Source organism: Pseudophryne corroboree, chromosome 12, assembly GCF_028390025.1.
Source record: "Pseudophryne corroboree isolate aPseCor3 chromosome 12, aPseCor3.hap2, whole genome shotgun sequence".
Lineage (NCBI taxonomy): Eukaryota > Metazoa > Chordata > Amphibia > Anura > Myobatrachidae > Pseudophryne > Pseudophryne corroboree.
In genome coordinates, this window is record NC_086455.1 from 49,383,104 (window position 1) to 49,408,008 (window position 24,905).

The following is a 24,905-nucleotide window of genomic DNA, read 5'->3' on the forward strand; positions in this document are numbered from 1 at the left end:
ATTGCAAATTCTGCTAATTAGCAGAATTTGGAATCCTTACTGAATTAGGCCCTTTGTTAGGTGCTGCGGGACCCTTCAGGTGCCATATAGATAAACAATAATAATAATAATATAATACAGTGGGCAGATGTATTAACCTGGAGAAGGCATAAGGAAGTGATAAACCAGTGATATGTGCAAGGTGATAAAGGCACCAGCCAATCAGATCCTAACTGTTAATTTACATATTGGAGCTGATTGGCTGGTGCCTTTATCCCCTTGCACATATCACTGGTTTATCACTTCCTTATGCCTTCTCCAGGTTAATACATCTGCCTCAGTGTTTGATATAGTTGCGTTTCCAGTCATGGTTCTGATGGATGATGTGGTGTGGTGGTGCATGTTAATGTTAGAAAAATACCTGGTGAGATAATAAGATCTCCAGACCCGCTTCTTAGGGTATTCACCTATAGCAAGCCCCTGTTCTGCCTTGCTGTGTAAGAAGGTGTTAGTGTCAGTTCTGCATACAGACATAGGCAAGGATGCGGGACAGGAGTCCTGGGCCCTTACAGAGAGGGGGCCCGCCCCTGACTTATACCACCGATACCTGGAGAGCTGCACCAGGCTGTGCAACAATAGCGGGCTTCTGCGCAGGGAGCACTTCTTAGAACAAGGCTCTCCTGCACATAAGCTCTCCGTGAATTGTTCCTGCAGGTCCACAATGCTCCAACTATAAGTAAGGTCACAATATGTGACATCACATAGGGGTGGAGCTGTGCAGCTGCCTAGTTTGTCAGTCCCGGGCCCCACAATTTCTGATGGCAGCACTGGACATAGGTATACATATTTGTTAGTGGACAAGCACAGAGCAAAGTGCAGATATTACACAAAGCAAGTGAGTGTATACCCAACTCAGCAGGATGCCACCATTGCTCCAGAAGGACATAAATAAGAAAATGTGCAATGAAGGCCTACCACAATAGGACATGACATACATCACAAATCTTACCAGGAGAAGCTAAAGGACTTGGCTATATATAGAGCTTGCAGGAGAGAATGGAAGGGCGGATATAATAGAAGCTTTCAGATACGTCATGGGTTTTTACAATGTACCGGAGGAAAGCATTCTAATGGAGGAAGATAAATATGACAACAAAAGGACATGCCCTAAAGCTTGAGGGGAGTAGGTTCAAGGGTAATTTGAGTCAGTCCCCAAAAGAGTAGTAGATAATTGATATAGGGGGACATGTACTAAGCAGTGATAAACGTAGAGAAGTGAGCCAGTGGAGAAGTTTCCCATGGCAACCAATCAGCATTGATGTAACATTTATAATTTGCATACTATAAACACATACAGAGCAGCTGATTGGTTGCCATGTGCAACTTCTCCACTGGCTCACTTCTCCACGTTTATCACTGCTTAGTACATCTCCCCCATAGTATTCTAACAGACGTGTTAGAGAATAACACGGTAGAGGAATGTAACATGACTGGGAGCAGTGGTGCAGCTATAATTGGTGCTGGGTGTGCCAAGGAGGTCTTACAGCACAAAACCTGCACCCATTAAGTTAACTTACCTTACGGCTGGTGCCATATCTAGTGAAGAAATCCCAGGAAAATGGCTCTGGCTCAGAATAATTTGGTGCGGTGCACGAGGGGAGGGGGTCCCATGCAAAGAGGGCACACAGGCCCCCTTCTCTGATGAAACACCCTTTTTTATCTGGATCAAAGGCTCAAATAAGATCTAAGATGCAGGGGCATTAAACATGCTGACCTCCAGCTGCTGTGGAACTACAAATCCCAGCAAGCCATTCCACAATTATAGTATGCTCTAATAGCAAAACTTTGGCAGGGCATTCTGGGATGTGTAGTTCCCCATGAGCTAGAGGGCCACATGTTGAATACTCTTGGTCAGAATCTATGTTTCTATTATATGGTCTGAAATAACGTTCTAAGTGTAAATAATAAATCTCCTATTGGGAGTCTGTGAAGTAGCCTGACTGACTGGAGCATACGGAGTAATGATTCCTCTGTAGATGCATCGCATTCATCTTTCAGTAAATGTGTTTTTATGTAGCTGCCACTTAAAGTGTACCTGTCGTGTCTGCACAGTGGAGATAGCCATTTAATGGGCTGAACCAATATTTACCAATATATCCATCCATGTGGAACTTCTTGCCTTAGTGTTGTCACTAGTTTCACGGAAGGGTAGGCCGCATTCTCATGAATATACAGTATGTGTTGTAACCCCAAAATCGCTGCTGTCTATGTATGTATGCAACAGGTAATGTTTAGTAATTTTCCATGAGGTTGGTAAGCCGTATGCTAGCATTTCAGTTCCTCTATGCATGTACGTATTCTGCTATGGTCGGGTTTCGCTAGGACTAAAACAAGAGTTTATCATTTAAAAACTAAGATCCTAGGGAGATTGTGAGGGGGGGGAGGGGTATATATATTTTTTTAACTGTTGTAAAATAAAGCCACTTGGTAGGAGAAATAGAAGTAGACTGAAAGAAGGATTAAATGATGGTTGTTCACCATGAAGAGGCTTTCATCTAATGATGTACAGCCCCCACAACACTCTAGCTGACCTCAGAGTGTGTGAGCGGGGAGTCTAGCTGGAGGTCTAGGGACGCACAGGGCGGTGCTTGGCTGAAGGGGGTGATGCCTGCATGTTGCCGCTCCTGCCTCATGTGTATAATTTGTATTTTTTTTTTTCTTCATGGCAGGGGAGCCTCCAGGTCTATCAGCGCATGTCCCGTCCCCTGTCCTCCAGACCTCAACCTAAGGTACATAATCATGACTGAATGTGGAAAAGGATGGAACGTTTTACTTCTATTCAGCCATCCGTTTCCAATATATATAGTTCATTTACACAAGAACAAAAGAGACAGATAAGCAACTTATTTCATTCTTTCTTTTATTAGATACTGCTGGTTTAATACATAAATGTAATGAGCTTTGTCCCTATGGGAGGATAGGTTTGGCCACAGAGTGCAGGGCTGGTAGTGGAGTCTGGTTCTTGGTGCTGCAAAGGGGATACAGTTGGCGTGACGGCGCTCGGGATGCTGGCAGACGAAATAACAATTCCGGAATCCCGACACTGGTGAGATGACCGGTGCCCGAAATGCTGACGCCGGAATCCCACCTGTCGGCAACAAATATGCTGGGGAGGGTTAGGCTGCGGGGTAGGGGTTAGGGTAAGGAACTAAATAGGGAAGGTTTGGGTTAGGCACTAAGGGGGTACGATTAGGGTCAGGCACTAAGGGGGAACAGTTATGGATATGCACTAAGAGGGGACAGATAGGGTTAGGCTCTGCGGGGGGGGGTTAGGGTCAGGCTGCAGGTAGGAAGGGTAAGGGTTAGGGGGTATGGGGAAAGGGTTAGGACACTTACCTATGAGATGTCGTGATCCCGAGCATTGAGGTACCCGTTATAGGTCTTCTGACCACCGTCATCCTAAGGGCCGGGATCCCGTACCTGACCCCTGCAAAGTCATATATGTGTGTCTGCTTACATCAGCCCATGGGCACTACAGTGTGCAGAATACTGCACATTGGCATCTGAGGCTGCGAGACACTTTGGGGTCAATCCAATTAGGTGCGACTTGGTGAAAGCGAGCTTTTTTCATGAAACTCACATACGTGGCATGAATGCGCACACCCAAGAAATGAAACATCCAATTAGAAATGTAAATTTGCGGCACCCATGGCAGGTTGTGGGACTTTCTACAAAGTGCAACGTGGAAGTAATGTATGGAAATCTTACTAGACCCCCAAAAAATAACCACTGAGATAACACATGTAGAAGGCTGTCAGTGGCCAGAAGAAAAGTTCTGGAAGTTTTTAATATGTGTCAAATGGATCATTTTTGCACTTTTAATTGATGATTGAAAAATGATAGTAAGCAAATGCTTTTTATCAGATGACAGTCTTTCCAGCAGAGGCTCAGCACTGTGGCCTTATTCTGATTTGGAAGTAAATTAAAAAAGGCAAGTAACTTTGTATCTAGAGCAACCCATGTTTCACTGCAAGGGGAGCAAATACATTTATATTTTTTCCATGCAGGGTAAATACTGACTGCTTTTGCATGTGGCTCACAAATGCTGGACATTTTTTATTTTTTCAACTGCAATTTAGATTTCAGTTTGGACACACCCCACCTAAATCTAAAGGGGGGTACACACGGAGCGATAATCTAAGCAATCTGACTAGATTGCTTAGATTTTCAGCAACATCGCTCCGTGTGTAGCCTCCTCAGCGATAGCGATGCGCGGCCCGCACTTCGCTATCGCTGCTGCTAGATTGGCCTGCATGCAGGCCAATCTAGCGGGTCGCTCACTTCACCCGCTGGGTGAAATGAGCGGCCCCCCCGTCTCCCCCCGCACGCTCAGCACAGATCGCGCTGTGCTGAGCGCCGGGAGAGATGTGTGCTGAGCGGTTCGCTCAGCACACATCTCTCCCAAATCGGGCCGTGAGTACTGGCACATTAGATGATATGTCATCCAACCCTGTGCACAACATCTAACGTGCTCCCGGCCGGCAATATTGAGGTCATCCTAGCTAATGCTCAGCAGATGGGATGACCCGGCTGCTGACAGCATGCTGCTGATTGTGTCCATGTACGATATAGCAAGTGATTGCATGCTATAATGATCAGTGTGTACGGACGGCGGCTGTGCCGTCAGCCGGGATACTGCATCGTTCTGATGTGTACCTGGCCGAAATCTCTCTGCACGTGTTACAACTGTCCCACCTATAGTGCACCATGGTATTGCCCAGGTGCTCAGTTACTTGCTTTTTTTGCTTTTCTTCCAAATCAGTGTTAGGCTCAGTGTTCCAACAATATTGCCCGCTCAGGGGCGCGCAGAAAACAAACAACAGAATTTCATCTACAAAATCAATGCAAGTTTGGAATTGGATTGCAAATGTCATTTGCTGTGAGAACAGACCCAGCTCGCATATAATTGGATTGACCCCTATAAATGAAAGTGTCAGTGTATGGGAGATTAAAGGGAAGAGTTAATATATATGGAAATTAATACCCTTATATTATCATGTATAAACATATGTTTGTCATTAGTGCATGAAGCATCCTCATTTACTTACATCCAGCTGTCTAAGTGTCTGTGATAATACTTGGCGAGGAGAAAACTGAGAAGAAAGTTTGCAGTGTGAGTGAAAGTGTATATTTGGGGTGGTATTCAGTTTGCCGGCTGTTGGGATCCCGGCGCTCAGTATACCGGACCTGAATCCGGACACCCGGCATACCGACAACTATTCTCCCTCTTGGGGGTTCATGACCCCCCTGGAGGGAGAATAAATATTGTGGCGCGCCGGCATAACATGCTATACCCGTATATTTGTTGTGAGCTACTACTGAGCACAAGTTTTGTATGCGTGTCTGATGGTGCAGTGCGCTGCTGAAATGTCCATTAATAGTGAGCAATCTGGTCTGATACGGGATTCAGATTGCTTGGCTAGCCCTGCCTGTGCACATACAATATCTGCGTCCTTATAGCAAGCCCTCACATACTACACTACCTCATTCAGAAATGATCCCAAATTACTTCCATATTGGGCCTGAGTCAGACGCAAGTGGAAAGGCGAATATCTGCAGGTGTGTGTGTGCCACAGAAAGCGGTCACGGGTAGGTTATTGCCAGTGTGGACAGATTGGCGGAACACTCTTTCCATGAAATGGGCATCTCTGGGTGGTAACTGAGCGTCAACCGTGCAGTCTCATGAAACTGTCCTTGTGGGAGTGTCATTGGAGTGCCGCGGGCATGTAGACCGTCTTCCGTGCTCATTCATAGCGTACGGATGGAGATGGGACTCTGTTTCAGATGGAGCTTTTGCATCCAACAGGGAGTAGTTGCAAGTCCTGATTTGATGATGTTGGCTGCAGCAGCGGATGGAAAAACTGAAGACTCATGTATATCCAGCATATGGAAGCTGACATTAGCATGAGGTAGCAAGTAGGATGCCACGGCTATATGGAAAGATAGCCACAGATGTGTCTGACTTGGCACCAGGCCCATTATGAATAAATACCATAGTTCAGGGGATTGAAGTGACAACTGTGCGGGTTATGTGTCAGTCATGCCTCTGCTCACACTTCTGCAGGCCAAATACTTGTTGGTGTTCCGAACCACTCGTGGCTTCCCACTGCATTTTTGTGGTTACACGTCCTCCAAGTTGGCATAGTTTGTACGTAGAGCCTAGCTTCTTGTGGTGCCCTCTTAGAGATTAACATTTCATTCTCCTCAGAGACTCTGGCATCTATGTGAGCATAACACATACAGCTAAGACTAAATATGAAATAGATTGTGATGTCTTCTCATCAATAAACCCAAAACAACCATGATTTAACCTGTGGGCTCTAGCACCTCGTACTGGTGTTTGGCAAAGGTAATGTGTAGCTGACTTGTGTGAGGTAATATTGTGTTTCCTGCCACTTCTCCAATTACAAATGACTGGTACCAGTTGTTTGTGTATAAGACTTCCACTGAAACTGCCAGTGCTCATATGGGCATAATGATTTTGCATCGCTGTCCCCGTTAGTGATGAGCGGATTCGGTTTTGAGAACAGAGTAAAACCGAGTAAAACCGAATCCGCTCATCACTAGTCCCCGTTATTGTATAATTTTTTCTGAAATAGCATAAACTACGATTATAGTACCCTATTCAGTAAGGTTTGCAAATTCAGCTTTTTAGCAGAATTTACAATCCTTTTGCTCGCATGCTGGGGTCAGCCCATCGCAGGGCAAAGCTGCCCAGCATGCCAACTGCCCCCTCCCTCTGTGACCACGCTGAAATTGCAGTTGCACCGCAATTTCAGCGTGATTGCAGACAGTAGGATAGCCTCCCGCCGGTGCATCTGTTTGATCGGAGCGGCTGCATGTGACGTCACGCAGCCACCTCGATCACGCCCACGTCACGCCCCCCATTTGGCTGCCGCCTCCTCCGTTTCCCTGACGCCGCCCCTGCAACGCTCCATCTCCGCTTAGGAAACGGAGCGTTGCTGCCCCATGAACGTCTCTGACTGATTGACAGGCAGAGGCGTTCGCATTTACTGCGCATGCAACTGCATCATCATTGTATTTTTGCGGTTGGACGGCCAATTGCTCATCCAACCTGAATAAGGTCCATTGTGTAGAATAATGGAGTAACGGGCGGATCCGGGCACACAGCTTTATAGAGGCAGATGTCAGAGCACGTTTTACATTTTGTGCGTCCCTGCATCAGCATTTGTCCGTCCTGTGTGAGATCAGCGGGGCAACTACCCAACTCTCCTCTGTTCCCCTTACCAAAAAGCAAAACATGAGGAAAATGAAATGGCCGTGTGTACATAGTCTAATCCACATAAATAATATAAGAACACCCCCATTGCTGGGAGTAGGTTTGTTTAACATTTTGCTTAAGCAGGAGGCAAACATTTTGAGCTGCTCTCCGTTTTCAATCTTAATATATAATGATGCTGTATGCTTCTGCAGTCTGTGGGGACCTGCATGGCAGCCACTATACTGTCAGAAGTACTGAAGCCTAGAAATTATTTTTCAAGCATAATAACTTTTGACGTCTCAATCCCTCAGATGTGGGAATACACTTTCTGCAGCCGGATGAGGCCTATACACTAGTAAGCCATATGCAGACCAGGCCGCTGTAATCCAGCTGACAGGATGACTTCTGTAAATTATTCCAAAATAATATTACAGATATTAACATTTATGTTGCATAAGAAGCTCTTCTTGTGTTTTTTAGGCCCATTTTGTCCTTTCTGTAATTTGAGGACACTGAGCTATAATTTATATTTATGGAAAACTTATATTACCGGATGAGCAAGTGGAAGTGTAATATGTCTGTGGATCAGCTAGGCTTGTGTAATAAGGTCAAACATTTGTTGTTGGGAAGGCAGAAGTAAAGAATGAGAATAATTGTGATTTTGCTCTTGCATGTCTAGTCTTTTCCAACATTTGTACGTTATTTCCATTTACAGCTATGCAATGCAGTCTAGGTGTTGGTGATAACTCTCCACTCTAGAACAATGGTGGTCATTCCGAGTTGATCGCTCGTTATTTTTTTTTCGCAACGGAGCGATTAGTCGCTAATGCGCATGCGCAATGTCCGCAGTGCGACTGCGCCAAGTAAATTTGCTATTAAGTTAGGTATTTTACTCACGGCATTACAAGGTTTTTTCTTCGTTCTGGTGATCGGAGTGTGATTGACAGGAAGTGGGTGTTTCTGGGCGGAAACTGGCCGTTTTATGGGTGTGTGTGAAAAAACGCTGCCGTTTGTGGGAAAAACGCGGGAGTGGCTGGAGAAACGGGAGAGTGTCTGGGCGAACACTGGGTGTGTTTGTGACGTCAAACCAGGAACGAAACTGACTGAACTGATCGCAGTGGCAGAGTAAGTCTGGAGCTACTCAGAAACTGCTAAGAAGTGTCTATTCGCAAATCTGCTAATCTTTCGTTCGCAATTCTGCTAAGCTAAAATACACTCCCAGTAGGCGGCGGCTTAGCGTGTGCAATGCTGCTAAAAGCAGCTAGCGAGCGAACAACTCGGAATGAGGGCCAATGTAAATACAGAAATACAGACCTTACCCTACATCTAGAACTCTCCTTTGCTACAAATGCTTCATCTTTTGGAGGCCAGGCCTATACAGTCCTCTGTGTATGCCTGGTCCCTACCAGTGAGTCTCAAACGCGGCATCACTGGATTTGTTACTGAGTAATTTGAATGACGTGTGTCAGCTGTTTCCGCACACACAGGCTGCTAGACAGAAAATTGCATGCGCCTGGTCCCTGAGATAGAATCAGCAGAAAGCTCAGTGCTTGGTACACTTTGGTAGAAAGTGTATCTAACTAACCATCACATTTTTAATACACCCATAGGGTATTGTGATACAGGTTGAGTCTCCCTTATCCAAAATGCTTGGGACCAGACGTATTTTGGATATCGGAGTTTTCCGTATTTTGGAATAATTGTATACCATAATGAGATATCATGGTGATGGGACCCAAGTCTAAGCACAGAATGCATTTATGTATCATATACACCTTTTACACACAGCCTAAAGGTAATTTTAACCAATATTTTTAATAATTTTGTGCATTAAACAAAGTTTGTGTATATACACACAATACATTTATGTTTCATATACACCTTATACACACAGCCTGAATGTCATTTAATACAATATTTTTTATAACTTTGTGTATTAAACAAAGTTTGTGTACACTGAGCCATCAGAAAACAAAGGTTTCACTATCTCACTCTCATTCATAAAATTCCGTATTTCGGAATATTCCGTATTTTGGAATATTTGGATATGGGATACTCAACCTGTATTCAGTAATTTTCCAAATGTGGTTTCCACCGTGGACTCTGGTTATGCTATCTGGTTTTCATCTGCTGAAAATATCTACCCTAAGAGGGACATGTACTAAGCAGTGATAAAAGTGGAGAAGTGAGCCAGTGGAGAAGTTGCCCATGGCGACCAATCAGCATTGACGTAACATTTATAATTTGCATACTATAAAATTATACAGAGCAGCTGATTGGTTGCCATGGACAACTTCTCCACTTTTATCACTGCTTAGTACATGTCCCCCAATGTACTTGAATATAATTGTACCAGGTAATTGTCAGATACTATACATTTTAATAGTGCTGCATATTCCAGCAGCGTCATATCCTCTGTGCTAAATCGTTGTCAGCAGCAACTGGTAACAGCTATAGGATATCACTGATGGGACATCCTCCGATATCATTTAATTGATATACAGCAGTGGTTCTCAAACTCCAGTCCTCAGGACCCCACACGGTTCACGTTTTCCATGTCACCAGGCAGGTGCACTGTGTATCACCAACTGTCACATTTCATGCAAAACATGAACCGTGTGGGGTCCTGAGGACCGAGTTTGAGAACCTGTGATATACAGTATATGAGAACTTATCACCAGTGACTTTCAGCTCTGGATATTAATGACATAATCAATGTGAAACAGTCGCCATTGTGACAATATTCTTATGTTACAAACCATACAGCAGTACAGATGGAAATAAATGTAATATACAAAAGCATTATACTTTCCCCTATAGCATTATACTTTCCCCTATAATAATACCATACCTACCTGCGTCTATTGGCATATGTTGAAAGTGCTCAATGATAAATGAATGTGTAACAGTAAGTAGGCGAAATTCCCAAAACACACTAGGGGTGTAAATCTGATGCAGCCTTTGCAGCGTCCATGTGTGCGTCTTTTGCCGGCATTGCTTCTATGACTTTATTAAATAGCCTTTACCTGGTATACAGCCGTGAATCTGAATGTACAAGGACTGAGAACCCGAGTGTCTTCAGACACTCTGTCACTGCTCGGCACTGTTACTCTCACCTAGTGACCATGCTACTCCTGTGCAGGCTAAAAGGGCTTCACGTCTAACATCTACGCCCTCCCTGGCTTTTAACAGGAGCATGAGCCAATCCCCTACTGCCCATAGAGGCAGGACCCTAGGCCTTAATTATGCAGCAGCTGCACGGCCACACAGAGCGTCCCGCCTGCTTAGTAACAGCCGGGACCATAATGCAGCGTGGGTGTGACAGCATCCATTGTCCCTGCAGTGTGATGCAGCACCCCAGGCGCTCTCGTAACAGCCAGTTCCCAGAGCAGCAAGGACAGCTCCTAACTGGTGCACTTTTCAGATGCAGCCATTGGTGGCAACATGGAAGCTTGCACCACCCCCCTGCTGGGTGCAGATTCTCCATCAGAATGTGGCTCCAATGTGAGCGATTATGCATCTGAGTTCTCATCCACTTCAGTGACACGCCCATAACACGCTCGTAACACAGACCTTCTCCGTGATAGCCACCTCCATGTTACCACCCAGGAATGTCCAATACATTTTCAAGATATCTCAGAGGCCATGCATCTCAATAACAATTGTGACTCTATGCACACCACTGGTGTATTTATAATCGGTGCAGTGTCTGCGGTGCACACGGGCCCCCACGGTCCTTGGGGGCCCACACACTGCACCCATTTTTTTTCAATACTTACCCTCCGGACTCCGGAGTCCCGCGAGACCTGCAGAAATCACAATGAAAATGGCGTGGCCGCATTTTCCCAGATATCTGCGTATGCACTGTAGACTCTGGGACATCGTTACCGGCTAGAGAGGGGGGGGGGGGGGGGGACGGAGCTTGCACACTGGCCTCGTCCTTTCTAGAAGCACTCCTAGTGTGCACTGACTCTGGATGAATGTGCAGTGCGACTTAAATGCATTCGCAGTGACTCTGGATGAATGTGCAGTGCGACTTAGATGCATGCGCAGTGACTCTGGATGAATGTGCAGTGTGACTTGGATGCATGCGCAGTGACTCTGGATGAATGTGCAGTGTGACGTAGATGTATGAGCAGTGACTCTGGATGAATGTGCAGTGTGACTTGGATGCATGCGCAGTGACTCTGGATGAATGTGCAGTGTGACGTAGATGTATGAGCAGTGACTCTGGATGAATGTGCAGTGCGACTTAGATGCATGAGCAGTGACTCTGGATGAATGTGCAGTGTGACTTAGATGTATGCGCAGTGACTCTGGATGAATGTGCAGTGCAACTTAGATACATGTGCACCGACTCTGGATGAATGTGCAGTGCGACTTAGATGTATGCGCAGTGACTCTGGATGAATGTGCAGTGCAACTTAGATACATGCGCACTGACTCTGGATGAATGTGCAATGCGACTTAGATACATGCGTAGTGACTCTGGATGAATGTGCAGTGCAACTCAGATGTATGCTCAGTGACTCTGGATGAATGTGCAGTGCAACTTAGATACATGTGCACTGACTCTGGATGAATGTGCAGTGCGACTTAGATGTATGCACAGTGACTCTGGATGAATGTGCAGTGCAACTTAGATACATGCGCACTGACTCTGGATGAATGTGCAGTGCGACTTAGATACATGCGTAGTGACTCTGGATGAATGTGCAGTGCGACTTAGATACATGCGTAGTGACTCTGGATGAATGTGCAGTGCAACTCAGATGTATGCGCAGTGACTCTGGATGAATGTGCAGTGCAACTTAGATACATGTGCACTGACTCTGGATGAATGTGCAGTGTGACTTAGATGTATGCGCAGTGACTCTGGATGAATGTGCAGTGCAACTTAGATACATGCGCACTGACTCTGGATGAATGTGCAGTGCGACTTAGATGTATGCGCAGTGACTCTGGATGAATGTGCAGTGCAACTTAGATACATGCGCACTGACTCTGGATGAATGTGCAATGCGACTTAGATACATGCGTAGTGACTCTGGATGAATGTGCAGTGCAACTCAGATGTATGCGCAGTGACTCTGGATGAATGTGCAGTGCAACTTAGATACATGTGCACTGACTCTGGATGAATGTGCAGTGCGACTTAGATGTATGCGCAGTGACTCTGGATGAATGTGCAGTGCAACTTAGATACATGCGTAGTGACTCTGGATGAATGTGCAGTGCGACTTAGATACATGCGTAGTGACTCTGGATGAATGTGCAGTGCAACTTAGATACATGCGCACTGACTCTGGATGAATGTGCAGTGCGATTTAGATACATGCGTAGTGACTCTGGATGAATGTGCAGTGCGACTTAGATACATGCGTAGTGACTCTGGATGAATGTGCAGTGCGACTTAGATACATGCGTAGTGACTCTGGATGAATGTGCAGTGCGACTCAGATGTATGCGCAGTGACTCTGGATGAATGTGCAGTGCGGCGGATCTATCAGTGTATAGGGCCCATTAGATGTATGTGCAGTGCAACTAAGATAATTGCGCAGTAGAAAAGAAATAAATCGATCAACTGCAACCAACATCGACATTGTGTCCATCTCAGAATCAGGCCTTAGATGTGCACAACAAAGAGTTTAGTTGTACTGGGCATAAATATTGGGCAGTGATGGTCTTTCAAGGTGTATGCCACCCCTGTGCAGCCAGGAGCTGCATCTGCAAACTAGTGCAAAGAGATGACGAAATGAATGTCCAGCTTCCTACCCCTTCAGTACCAGCCACTGTATATCCTGAAAGAACGATTATATTAATGATGAGAGTGACAGGTGACAATTTTCTGTGTGTAAAGCTTATTTTTATGTTGCTCCAAGTGCCCTAGGAAAGGACTTTCTTTGCTTACATGTAACCTGCCAGCACACAATGAAAGTATAGAACGGCCCCAATCACTGCCCTCTCCTCTCCTGCAAACTACTACTCTGCAAATCAGTGCACCCTGGTGGAAATCCTTGGACAATGCAAGGTTTACCATGGGTCCAGATGTGTGCAGCAGAGAGTGGCAGTTTTCCGAGAGGCAAAGTACTGTACAGCGCGATAAGGGGCTCACATGTGCAGAGTGCTGCAGCTAAGGCAGACAAGCTGAAATGGTGGCTATGTATGCAAACCTACAAGTCTGTATTGCCAGTACTACAGATATAAGTGAGCAGTAATGTGCACTTCAGCTGTATAAAGCTGGAAATGAATTTCAATGGCAAGCTTGTTCTTTCTCATAGGCTGCGATCCATTTGCTGAATTAATGCCAGCGCTCAGTACAGTCCACACCGGAATAAATTTAAGCACTTACAGATTCTTTCATCTTCCATTCCCATCCTCTCTGCTCTCGACATCTTTTTGGCCTAATTTTACCAAAGATTAATTTGCGATTGCTTTAGTGCCCTTACGTGTTTCTTATTGCCTTGAAATAAAATGCAAAATGTTTCACTTTGCACCTGTCAATCACACCACAAACAAAGCGATCCCTTGCTACATATTGTTGCCAATTTTCAGCGGCGTGCAAATCACAGGAGGAACAATGGGCCTAATTCAGACCTGATCGCTAGCGAGCGATTTTTGCACTGCTGCAATCAGATAGTCGCCGCCTACAGGGGAGTGTATTTTGGCTGTGCAAGTGTGCGAACGCATGTGTAGCAGAGCTGTACAAACAGATCTTGTGCAGTCTCTGCGCAGCCCAGGACTTACTCAGCCGCTGCGATCACTTCAGCCTGTCCGGGACCGGAATTGACATCAGGAACCCTCCTGACAAACGCATGGACACGCCTGCGTCTTTCCAGATACTCCCTGAAAACGGTCAGTTGACACCCACAAACGCCTTCTTCCTGTCAGTCTCCTTGCGATCGCCCGTGCGAACGGATGCGTCGCACAAACCCATTGTTGAGCGGCGATCCGCTTTGTATCCGTGCGACGCGCCTGTGCATTGCAGTGCATGCGCAGTTTTAGACCTGATCGCCTGATGTGCGAAAACACAGCCTAGTGATCAGGTCTGAATTACCCCCCATTGTCACAACCCTTGCACAATCTACTGGTGAAAATGTAATTTTTCAAATACAGCCGGTAACATGGTAGTTACAGTATAAGCTGATTGGTTGGTAACATGGTAGTTACAGTATAAGCTGATTGGTTGGTAACAATGGTAGTTACAGTATAAGCTGATTGGTTGGTAACATGGTAGTTACAGTATAAGCTGATTGGTTGGTAACATGGTAGTTACAGTATAAGCTGATTGGTTGGTAACATGGTAGTTACAGTATAAGCTGATTGGTTGGTAACATGACGGTAGTTACAGTATAAGCTGATTGGTTGGTAACATGATGGTAGTTACAGTATAAGCTGATTGGTTGGTAACATGGTAGTTACAGTATAAGCTGATTGGTTGGTAACATGGTAGTTACAGTATAAGCTGATTGGTTGGTAACATGGTAGTTACAGTATAAGCTGATTGGTTGGTAACATGACAGTTACAGTATAAGCTGATTGGTTGGTAACATGGTAGTTACAGTATAAGCTGATTGGTTGGTAACATGACAGTTACAGTATAAGCTGATTGGTTGGTAACATGGTAGTTACAGTATAAGCTGATTGGTTGGTAACATGGTAGTTACAGTATAAGCTGATTGGTTGGTAACATGGTAGTTACAGTATAAGCTGATTGGTTGGTACTTTATCTATTCGCAGCCAGAGATCGCTTCATTTAGAAATTAATGGAGCGATTGCCGGCTGCAAATAGTTGCAGCCTGGCACGCCATGAAGCAAGCCGTGTTGCAGCGTGCCGCATCATAGCTAAAGATCCGCATAGCTACATGGGTAAGTTACAATGGGTAAATGTTGCCTTAGAAGTCACTTTGCAGAATCACACAACAGCCTGCCCAGTTAGATGAAGCCTTTTTGTAAAACCCCATCTACTGTGGATGAGGAGCTAAATGAGCAAACATGCTCTACGGCCTGGTACTGTAAGCCCTGGGAAGACAGATCTGGGTAATATGAAAGTCCCATAAGAGGACACCACGTATGTCACTTTCAACGGGAGTAAGAATGGTAGTTAAACATTAAATAGAAGTTGACACCTCCTATATATGGTTCACTATTATGCACACCTACAGTACCTCCAAGATAAATGATCCAAAAAGACATTACCTCAAAACAATGATTAAAAAGAAAGAGATGAATGGTTGTTTGCAATTATCAAATTATTGTTAAATACATTGTAAGGAGGTTAGCGGCACGCATCTGTTTTATTATAATAATGGATCAAATTGTCAATACTTGGTGTGTTTAAATGCAGAGCAGGGGCCTCTTCACTTTTGTGTTCCTTCCCTGCCACATTGGCACCAATAGACAACACTACCTCTATAGGTTCAGTGATTCCATTTGAAATGATGTCTGTATAGCTTCTATCTCATGTTCTGCAATGTTTGGTACTGTAAGTATTTTGCTGCGGAACCCTTGGGTAATAATAATAAGAAGTAGAGTAGTAGTAGTATTTTATGCAACCAAAGGGGATGCCTTTGCCTAAAACAAAATTACAATCCATATGACATTCATAGGGGTCAATCCTTTTAGGCGCAAGTTTGTGAAAGCGAGATTGTATCCTGAAACTTGCATCAATCGCTTGGATTTGCACACCCGAGAAATGCAAGATCCTATTAGGAATGCAGATTTGCGGGACTTGCAGCAACATTGAAACTTCCAAAAACCTGTTCCCATCAACACAACACCTCTTCCTACCTGTCCCACATAATTTACCCCATTGAGCGTTATAGAGAAATTCACCTGAATACTGACATTTATTATTTACAGTATTAACAAAATTACACTTTTTAAACCCCCCCCCCCCCCCCCCCAGGTACATGATTACTCTTTGAAACGGGAGTACCATTGGTCCTACACTGTGTCCTGTCATCTTCCCTCATAATAATGATTTTCCCTACCTTTTTACCTGCTCAGGATGTATGCCCAAAAAACGTGGGTTTACTCAGAAAATGCAAAGTGAGTTTGTAATTAGATTGCAAATGCAATGTAGACACAACTCGCACCTAATGGGATTGACCCCTGGAGTGGGCTATAAAATCTTTTAAAGGGCTACTGTACCTAGAATTCTGAGCTTATAAGAACTGAAAATATCAGCCATAAATTGAGGGTTTTTGTATTGGGAGATAATTTTCCCATGCACACCAGACTTCTGTCTGTAAAACCATTGAAAGGTATTGCAGGTTTAAACAAGGTTAAAATGACTGAAAAGAGTCAATACAGTGGAATGCCGATTATCTGAACATGATCTGCTGTACGGAAACCAAAAATATGTTTTTGTTATATTTTGTTTGCATTGTACTATTCTATGTTTTATTGCTTTATTGTCATAGTTTGCATTGTACTATTTGCTTTATTGTCATAGTTTGCATTGTACTATTCTATGTTTTGTTGCTTTATTGTCGTGGTTTGTATTGTACTGGTTTGTATTGTACTATTCAATGTTTTGTTGCTTTATTGTCATGTTTCATCCATTGGTAGGATTATGTTTTTATTTAATGGTATTTCACAACTCAAAACATCTAAATTGTATCATAAAAATTACAACAACAAAAACAACAACATATATAGTTTAATATGTATCCAATTAGCCACACAAACTGATTATTGGAATTACCCACAGTCCCCAATTATTTCAGATAATAATCATTCTACTATAGTTTGTAGAGTTGAGTTCCAAGGTTACATGGAATGTGAAGTATCTTAGATCCCATCCGGTTATCTCTGTATGTGTGATTGCTACAGAATGCCTTATTATGTTGTATCCACCTGTATTGTAGATGTAGTGACCCTTTAAGGACAGAATCACATAGCCATACAGAATAAATAAATGCACACAGAAATCTCCTTAAGCTTCACATAACCGCAGATATTGGGAGGAGGGCGGCTGACATTGACATTTTTTTTTCTTAGCTTTTTTTTTTTTTTTTTTACTGACAAGGAGAACAATTTAACCAAACGCCAGGCCATCATTTTGCCAGTCAAGTGTGATGTGGGTTGGCCGATAGAGACACACGCCTGTGTGATTTTGAGGAAGAATTGCTGAAATTGCAGTAGTTAGGTTTAAATCAGCTGTAGGTCTCGTCATTAGAGAGCGCTGAGATTCTTTTATCCGTTGTAGGCAAAATAATGAATTCATAGATAAAATGCTCTTAACCCCAGAGGGGGTGTAACATATTAATATTGTTTGTATTGAGATTCTCTGAACAATACATTTCTCCCTTGCAGAAAATGGTTTGAGTCATGGAATTATCTCCCAGTGGAAAAGGAACTGAAAACTTCCTAAGTTTAGTGTTTGGATCTATACGGAATACAGGGGCCAATTCAGACCCGATCGGTGCTGTGCGTTTTCGCACAACGGCGATCAGGTATGAACTGCGCATGGCGATGGCTGTCTCAGCCCTGCGATCGCCTCTGCCTGATTGACAGGCAGAGGCGGGAGGGGGCGGTCCGGGCAACGCAGGCGTGCTGGACCATGCGGGGGACGGGCCGCGGTGGCTGCGTGACGTCACACGCAGCCGCTGTGACCCTCACAGCGACGGGTAGCTCCCTCCCAGCGCGCAGGAGCTGCGCTGGTGGGGAGCTGCTCTTCAAGTACAAAAGCATCGCCGCTGTGCAATGCTTTGCACCTGTGTGACGGGGCAGGTCCTGACATGCGGGGCGAACGAGCCCTGTTCCGTGCATCCCCCCGCATGTCAGGGAAGCTGATCGTAGATGTGCTAAATTTAGCACATCTACGATCAGGTCTGAATTACCCCCACAGTGCATTAACTAAGGTTTTAAGACAGGTAGTGTTGTGTGGAACTAGGCAGTGTAAACTTGGACGTGTGATGGATGTTTGACCAACTCCTAATCATAACCGTCAGGTTTACAATGGATTTCCTCTCCATTCACTTTTCCAGCACATCCTTTGATGCTTGCTTCTAATATTTTTATGAAATTAAAAAAATGACATTGAGTTATTGCACGTTGCTGCTGAACAATAACAGGTCATACAGACTCCATGTTGTTACCACCAAACTTGTCTTTTATTAGAAGGGGTGGATTTAGGGGTGTAGTATGGTATGCCAGCGGCCGGGCTCCCGGCGTCTGACAGCGTGGTGAGCGCAAATGAGCCCCTGCGCTCGTCACGCTGCGGGCACGGTGGAGCGCTACGCGCACCACGCTGTTCTCCCTCCAGGGTGTCGTGGACCCCCAAGAGGGAGAAAAAGTGTCGGTATGCCGGCTGTCGGGATTCCGGCGCCGGTATACTGTGCGCCAGGATCCCGACAGCCGGCAAACTGAAGACCACCCGGATTTAGAGAGGGAAGGAAACGAGTGGAGCCTTCATGCGGACTCAACCCCCCTTGTTTACCTGACATATTCCCTTAGTAGACTTTCCCAGATTCTAATGCACATTTAGGTGACACTTTTACAGTGTTTTCTGTAGTGCGCATGCACAGATCTCTGGTGCGCGCCGACGGAGGGGTAAGCAGGGTGTTCAGTGTGGCACTCCCCTGGACCCAGGGGACTGTGGGGGTCATTCCGAGTTGATCGCTATCTGCCGTTGTTTACAGAGCAGCGATTAGGCAAAAAAGCGGCACTTCTGTGCATGCGGCGCAATGCGCACGCGCGACGTACTTTCACAACAGCCGATGCAGTTTCACACAAGGTCTAGCGATGCTTTTCAGTCGCACTGCTGGTCGCAGAATGATTGACAGGAAGTGGGTGTTTCTGGGTGGTAACTGACTGTTTTCGGGGAGTGTGTGTAAAAACGCAGGCGTGTCAGATACAAACGCAGGAGTAAGTCTCGAGCTGCTCAGAAACTGCACAATCTTTTTTTGATGCAGCGCTGCGATCCTTTCGTTCGCACTTCTGCTAAGCTAAGATACACTACCAGAGGGCGGCGGCTTAGCGTTTGCACGGCTGCTGAAAGCAGCTAGCGAGCGAACAACTCGGAATGAGGGCCTGTGTCCGCCGCACGCCCTGCACCTATTACTCACATGTGTGTTAGACTGATTCTTCTTACGTGCACATAAACCCACCTGCACATTAATTAAGAAACACCTTCCCGGTCCACCACATAACACCGTGGTTGTGCACTGGTACAATTCTCCAGCAGTGCACTACGCAAACGTGTTAACGCAGCAACAAAATCCAAACTCCAAGTAATTTAAGTGCGGGGGAGGATTTTTATATAAGACACAGCTTGGTTTTTATGTCATATTTGTTTGTTTTTATTGTACTGTGTAGCGTGTCTCCAGAAATGTGCATCTCGCTGCAACATGGAGGCTCTATTTAAAAGTATCGGGATGCCTAATCTCTGTCATATGCGGACTGATACAAAATGGAAGTCCTTTTGTGAGATGTAAATTGCTGTGCCTTCCCCACAGTAAGGAACATTTCTAAATACTGAAGTCAACAGCTATGCGGCATTTTAACAGGTGTTCAGCTCAAAAGTAAACTTTTTTTTTCCACAGTGTTCCGGTTTGGCTACCCTGTGATTTGCAAGCAACATCCTCACTCCGCACAAGCCGTCCCCCCATCCTGTGCATACCTTCATTCATCTACAGAAGCTGCCATCTTGCTCTTTTAACTTATGTGCCTCACAGCCAGACTAAAGCTTGTTTGTACAGCACATCAGCCATTTGTACTTGTGCAAACTACATCCACTACCATCATTTTACCCAGTACCTTTGTCCTGTGTCAAGCGTCCAGCTCTCCTTCCAGGCCCGCTCTCTGCCCAGTCTATGTGCACCCAGATCTCCTTCCAGGCCCAGTCTGTGTTCACCTAACTCTCCATCCAGGCCCACTCTCTGCCCAGTCTTTGTGCACCCAGATCGACTTCCAGGCCCGCGCTGTGCTCAGTCTGTGTGTGCCCAGCTCTCCTTCCAGGCCCGCTCTGTGCCCAGTCTGTGTGCACCTAACTCCTTCCAGGCCCGCTCTGTGCCCAGCTCTCCTTCCAGGCCCGCTCTGTGCCCAGTCTGTGTGCACCTAACTCCTTCCAGGCCCGCTCTGTGCCCAGCTCTCCTTCCAGGCCCGCTCTGTGCCCAGTCTGTGTGCGCCCAGCTCTCCTTCCAGGCCCGCTCTGTGTCCAGTCTGTGTGCGCCCAGCTCTCCTTCCAGGCCCACTCTCTGCCCAATCTGTGTGCGCCAAGCAGTCTTTCCAGGCAACCTCTTTGCCCAGCTCATCTGTGTGCGCACATAAACAGCCTCTCCCAGTGCGTGGGCGCGACACCTCTGGTCTGTGTGATTACCTCAGCAGCCAGCACCCTGGAGGGTCCAATCAGCGGCTTTTGCAATTACCCGGGTTGTAAAACCCGGGTAAGAGCTGCTTTCACTGCAGTGTTACCAGGTTTTACCCACTTAAAACCCTGCGCAACACCCAGGAAAAAATCCTGGGATTTTTTTTCCTTGGAGCCATTTCCACTGAGCTGCGGCCTAGGCAAACACAGCAATTACCAGGGTTTTTTGGGCAGTGGAAAAGGGGTATTACTCAAGTAGAGAGATTTAACAGTGTACACGCATTTTCAGTATACTTTTTTTTCTTCTTATCTCGCTAATAATAATGATCTAATTTATATATTCAACAACAACTTTGCAGATCTTGATGTTGATGCCTTTTGGGACATTCTAACCTATCACGCAGTTGAATTTCAAACCCACCCACTTCACAGTTCACCCAGTAGCTGACGCCCTACTCTAAGGTATGGCACAGCAGAGTAATCAATAAGTTATAATGCTAGTGACTCAAGAATGGTCAAGATTATATGCTATTCAGTAAGGGAGTATTTTCCCTTTTATCCAAATTTATAGTGTAGTGCTGTATTTGCTTGACAGAAAAGCTTACACTCAGTGCTCCAGGCTGCGCTTGTGCCTGAGATGTTGTCAGGTCGCAGCGTGGTACAGCTGTGTTCTCTCAACCGCTGCTTTGTTGTTGCTGATTGCATTTGACATGTGAGGTAGAATAGAGAGGGGGGAGCATCTGACCTGAGTGAGGGTCACCCACTATATCAGGTGTCAGCGCAGTAATGGGACGTGACACCTCTATTCTACCCGTCCGGTATCCCAGACCTAGCCAGTGATAATTGCATTTATTTGCAGTTTTTTATCTATTTGTCTGTTTAGCAAATAGCTGATAGGGATAAATGTGTGTCAAGACCTCTCCTTTAGTAGCCCCCCTCCCCAATAAATGGGGAGGCATCTCAACAAGATAGTGTGAAACATTTCCTACGTTTTTTCCTAATGATTGCTGAATGAAAGTGCCTCTTCTGTTCTATAATTTGTGTAGACGCCCAATGAGTGTTGCTACCAATAGACCCATTAAGCCGACGGGATTGTGTACCGTAGCAGTGTGGCTTTTGTTTAGTTGTTATGAGCTCATGACTTTATCTTAGGTTACACCTGAATACTTTACTTGCGTATCTGGACAAACCTGCTAATACAAACGGTATTAGATAGTGAGATATTGGGGGTCATTCCGAGTTGATCGCTAGCTGCTGTTGTTCGCAGCGTAGCGATCAGGCTAAAAATCAGCATTTCTGCGCATGCGTATGCACCGCAATGCGCAGGCGCGTCGTACGGGTACAATGAGCATCGTGAGTTTGCACAGAGTCTAACGAACATTCCAGTCGCACGGCCGAACGCAGGAAGATTGACATGGAGTGGGTGTTTCTGGGCGGCAACTGACCGTTTTCAGGGTGTGTTTGGAAAAATGCAGGCATGGCAGAAAAAACGCAGGCATGGCTGGGCGTTCGCTGGGTGGGTGTGTGACGTCAAAAGCCGTCCCTTCGTCGTTAGAATCAACGCACGCGAAGAGTAACCACAGGGCTGGTCTTGTTTTGCACAAAAAGATTTTGCAGGCGCTCTGCTGCACAAGCATTCGCACTTCTGCAAAGCGAAAATACACTCCCCGTTGGGCGGCGACAATGCGTTTGCACGGCTGCTAAAAACTGCTAGCGAGAGATCAACTCGGAATGACCCCCATTGTGCGGTCACCACGTGTCCTGAGGGGACCCCCAGGTCTCTCTTGTCCCCATAAGTAGACTGCTTCAAAACAGCAAGCAGTCATTTCCTGCGGAGAGGTGTGCAGGTCTCGCTGCTACAGGAATGAAGGGGTTAAGCTGAGCTGCCTGCGGCTGTCAACATTAATTTTTCCTCGACTCTGTAAACATCAGGAACATAAAAGGCCAATTTCACAACTAAATATAGCAGCGTATTTTGGCCTGATATAAATGGCAGATCACTGCTGTAGAACACGACAGGCTGAGTGTCCCAGTGATATACAGCACAGAGGTAGGGGGAAATCTTATGTAGAGGGCACCAAGCCTGGTACAACTATGTGTGGGTAATATCCACATATCTTTGCTAGAGTCAAAGCAGCAGGAACCTGCAAAAACATAGATGATATCTAAAGCAGTTGTGCAGATGATCTGTAATAGTTCTCAGTACACACATCCCTTATATTAATAGGCTCACATGCAGTCCCGTCCATTGAGTGCCACTGAAGCTGGGGTTGGATGGATGCCTGACTACATGCAGTGACAACAGGTACCGCTGGTCACACACGTTGTCCAGCATCAGGATCTGTTCTGAAGTAGCACTTGAATGTGGCCAGTTTGGACAGAACTGTCTATTGGGTGCTCAAACCGATTGGTTCACATGGGGGCTTGTTAGTATGATAAGCAGCAGAAGACACCAATCCCATATAGAGGATAATTATCTGCTGACTGCATTTTACCTGCATACCAGCATATTCCCCAAGCTTATCACGTTGTGACACTGAGATGTAATGACTAGACACGGTCTGCATTCCCAACCGCTCTCCTCAAGGCACACTAATAGCCCAGGTTTTAGTGATATCCAGGCTTGAGCGCAGGTGACTCAATAGGAACCTCAGTTATTTAACCATCTGTGCTGAAGCATGGGTATCAGTAAAACCTGTATTGTTAGTGTGCCTTGAGGACCGAGGTTGGGAATGCCTGGTCTATAGAGAAGCAATTATATCAGGCCTGGCTAACCTGTGGCTCTCCAGATGTTGTGAAACTAGACATCCCAGCATTCCCTGCCGCAGTTTTAGCATTCCCTAATAGCAAAACTGTGGCAAAGCATGATGGGACTAGTAGTTTTACAACAGCTGGAGAGCCACAGGTTGGCCAGGCACCAACCATAATGCAAGTTTTCCAACAGCATCTTAGTAGGTGTCCTCAGTGGCCTCATTATTAGTTCTTCCCATTGTCATACATGTCCCTCCTGAGGTTTAGTACTAGGACATCATGGTGCAAAGTGGTAAGGTAAAGTGTCCTTACTGGGTGAAAATCTAAATTGATTGGCCTGAAAAGTAAGTGAAGAGTGGGCCAGTGGAAATGTTGCCCATAGTAACCAATCAGCTTCGACTTAGCATTTATCAAGTATATTCTATAAAAGGATTAGTAGAACCTGATTGGTTCCTATGGGAATCCTCTCTACTGGTCCACTTCCCCACTCTTTCCATTACTCGTCAACCCCTTTGTCCTGAGCAGGTGACACACTGTAGACCCATGGAGGGAGATCATGCCTTCTTCCCCAGATTCCTTTTGCGCCACCTATCCAGATACCAGCATGTCCTGTACTGCTTATCTCTTGACAGGATCCGTATGATATCTCGACTGTCGGGATTCCGGTGGTCAGGAGACCGTTGCCTGGATCCCGACAACCGGAATACTGGCTCGCCGCGCTTTGGGTCCGGTGGCGACTTTCGGTCCTCAAGCATTGTCTTTAAGGTGACCAGATCCCTACACTTAGATAAAAGTATAGTAATAAAAGGTCAAAGCAATATTTAGAATAAAATTATTTAGTTTACTTGTATTTAGTTACCATGAAATGGCATTTGTTAATGTAACAGCACCTGCACATTATTCACATTGGGAATAACGTGGTTTTGGGGGAGCTGCTATATGGGTCTGGGACCTTAGGTCGACATGGACAAAACGTAGACAGGAACAAGGTCGACATGGAAAAAGGTCGACATGAGTTTTTTATGTTTTTTTGGTGTCGTTTTCTTCGTAGAGTGACCGGGAACCCCAATTAGTGCACCACGTCCCCTCGCATGGCTCGCTTCGCTCGCCATGCTTCGGGCATGGTGCCTTCGCTTCGCTCGGCACAGATTACCGTTCCAATCGTAGTCCACGTGGATCGTAAAGTATGAAAAAAGTTCCAAAAAAGAAAAAAAACATAAAAAACTCATGTCGACCTTTTTCCATGTCAACCTTGTTCCTGTCGACCTTTTGTCCATGTCGACCTAAGGTGTGTCGACCAATTGGCATCGACCTAAGGTGTGTCGACCTTTTTGTTGTCGACCTGGAGTCCGGATACCCTGCTGTATATATAGTTAGGCTAAGATCTCTGTGACTATGAGATACAGCTGTTTTTATATTGACATTTAGAGCTGAACCGGTCATTTCGACTAAGGCCAGAGAGTCTTCAAAGCTTGTCTTTATCACTACGTAATCAAATTTAGTAAAGGTGAAAGAAAAATCAAAGCTCCGGTACGAAGCCCAGTGGGAACCTCTGACACCGACTGCAATGGCCGTTTG

At 45.5% G+C, this 24,905-nt stretch overlaps 1 protein-coding gene across 8 annotated transcripts in view; it reads left to right on the top strand.

Moving 5' to 3' along the window:
- The window catches only part of NPAS3 (neuronal PAS domain protein 3), a 631,952-nt gene that overhangs the window by 230,901 nt on the left and 376,146 nt on the right, over nt 1-24,905 (top strand). For 6 of the 8 annotated variants that reach the window (XM_063947474.1, XM_063947478.1, XM_063947476.1 and 3 more), the window contains exon 2: nt 2,709-2,768. The exons of the other annotated variants lie outside the window; for them this stretch is intronic. In XM_063947474.1, coding sequence (XP_063803544.1) covers nt 2,709-2,768 — 60 coding nt within the window. The remainder of the gene's footprint in view (nt 1-2,708; nt 2,769-24,905) is intronic. 8 annotated transcript variants of the gene reach the window in all.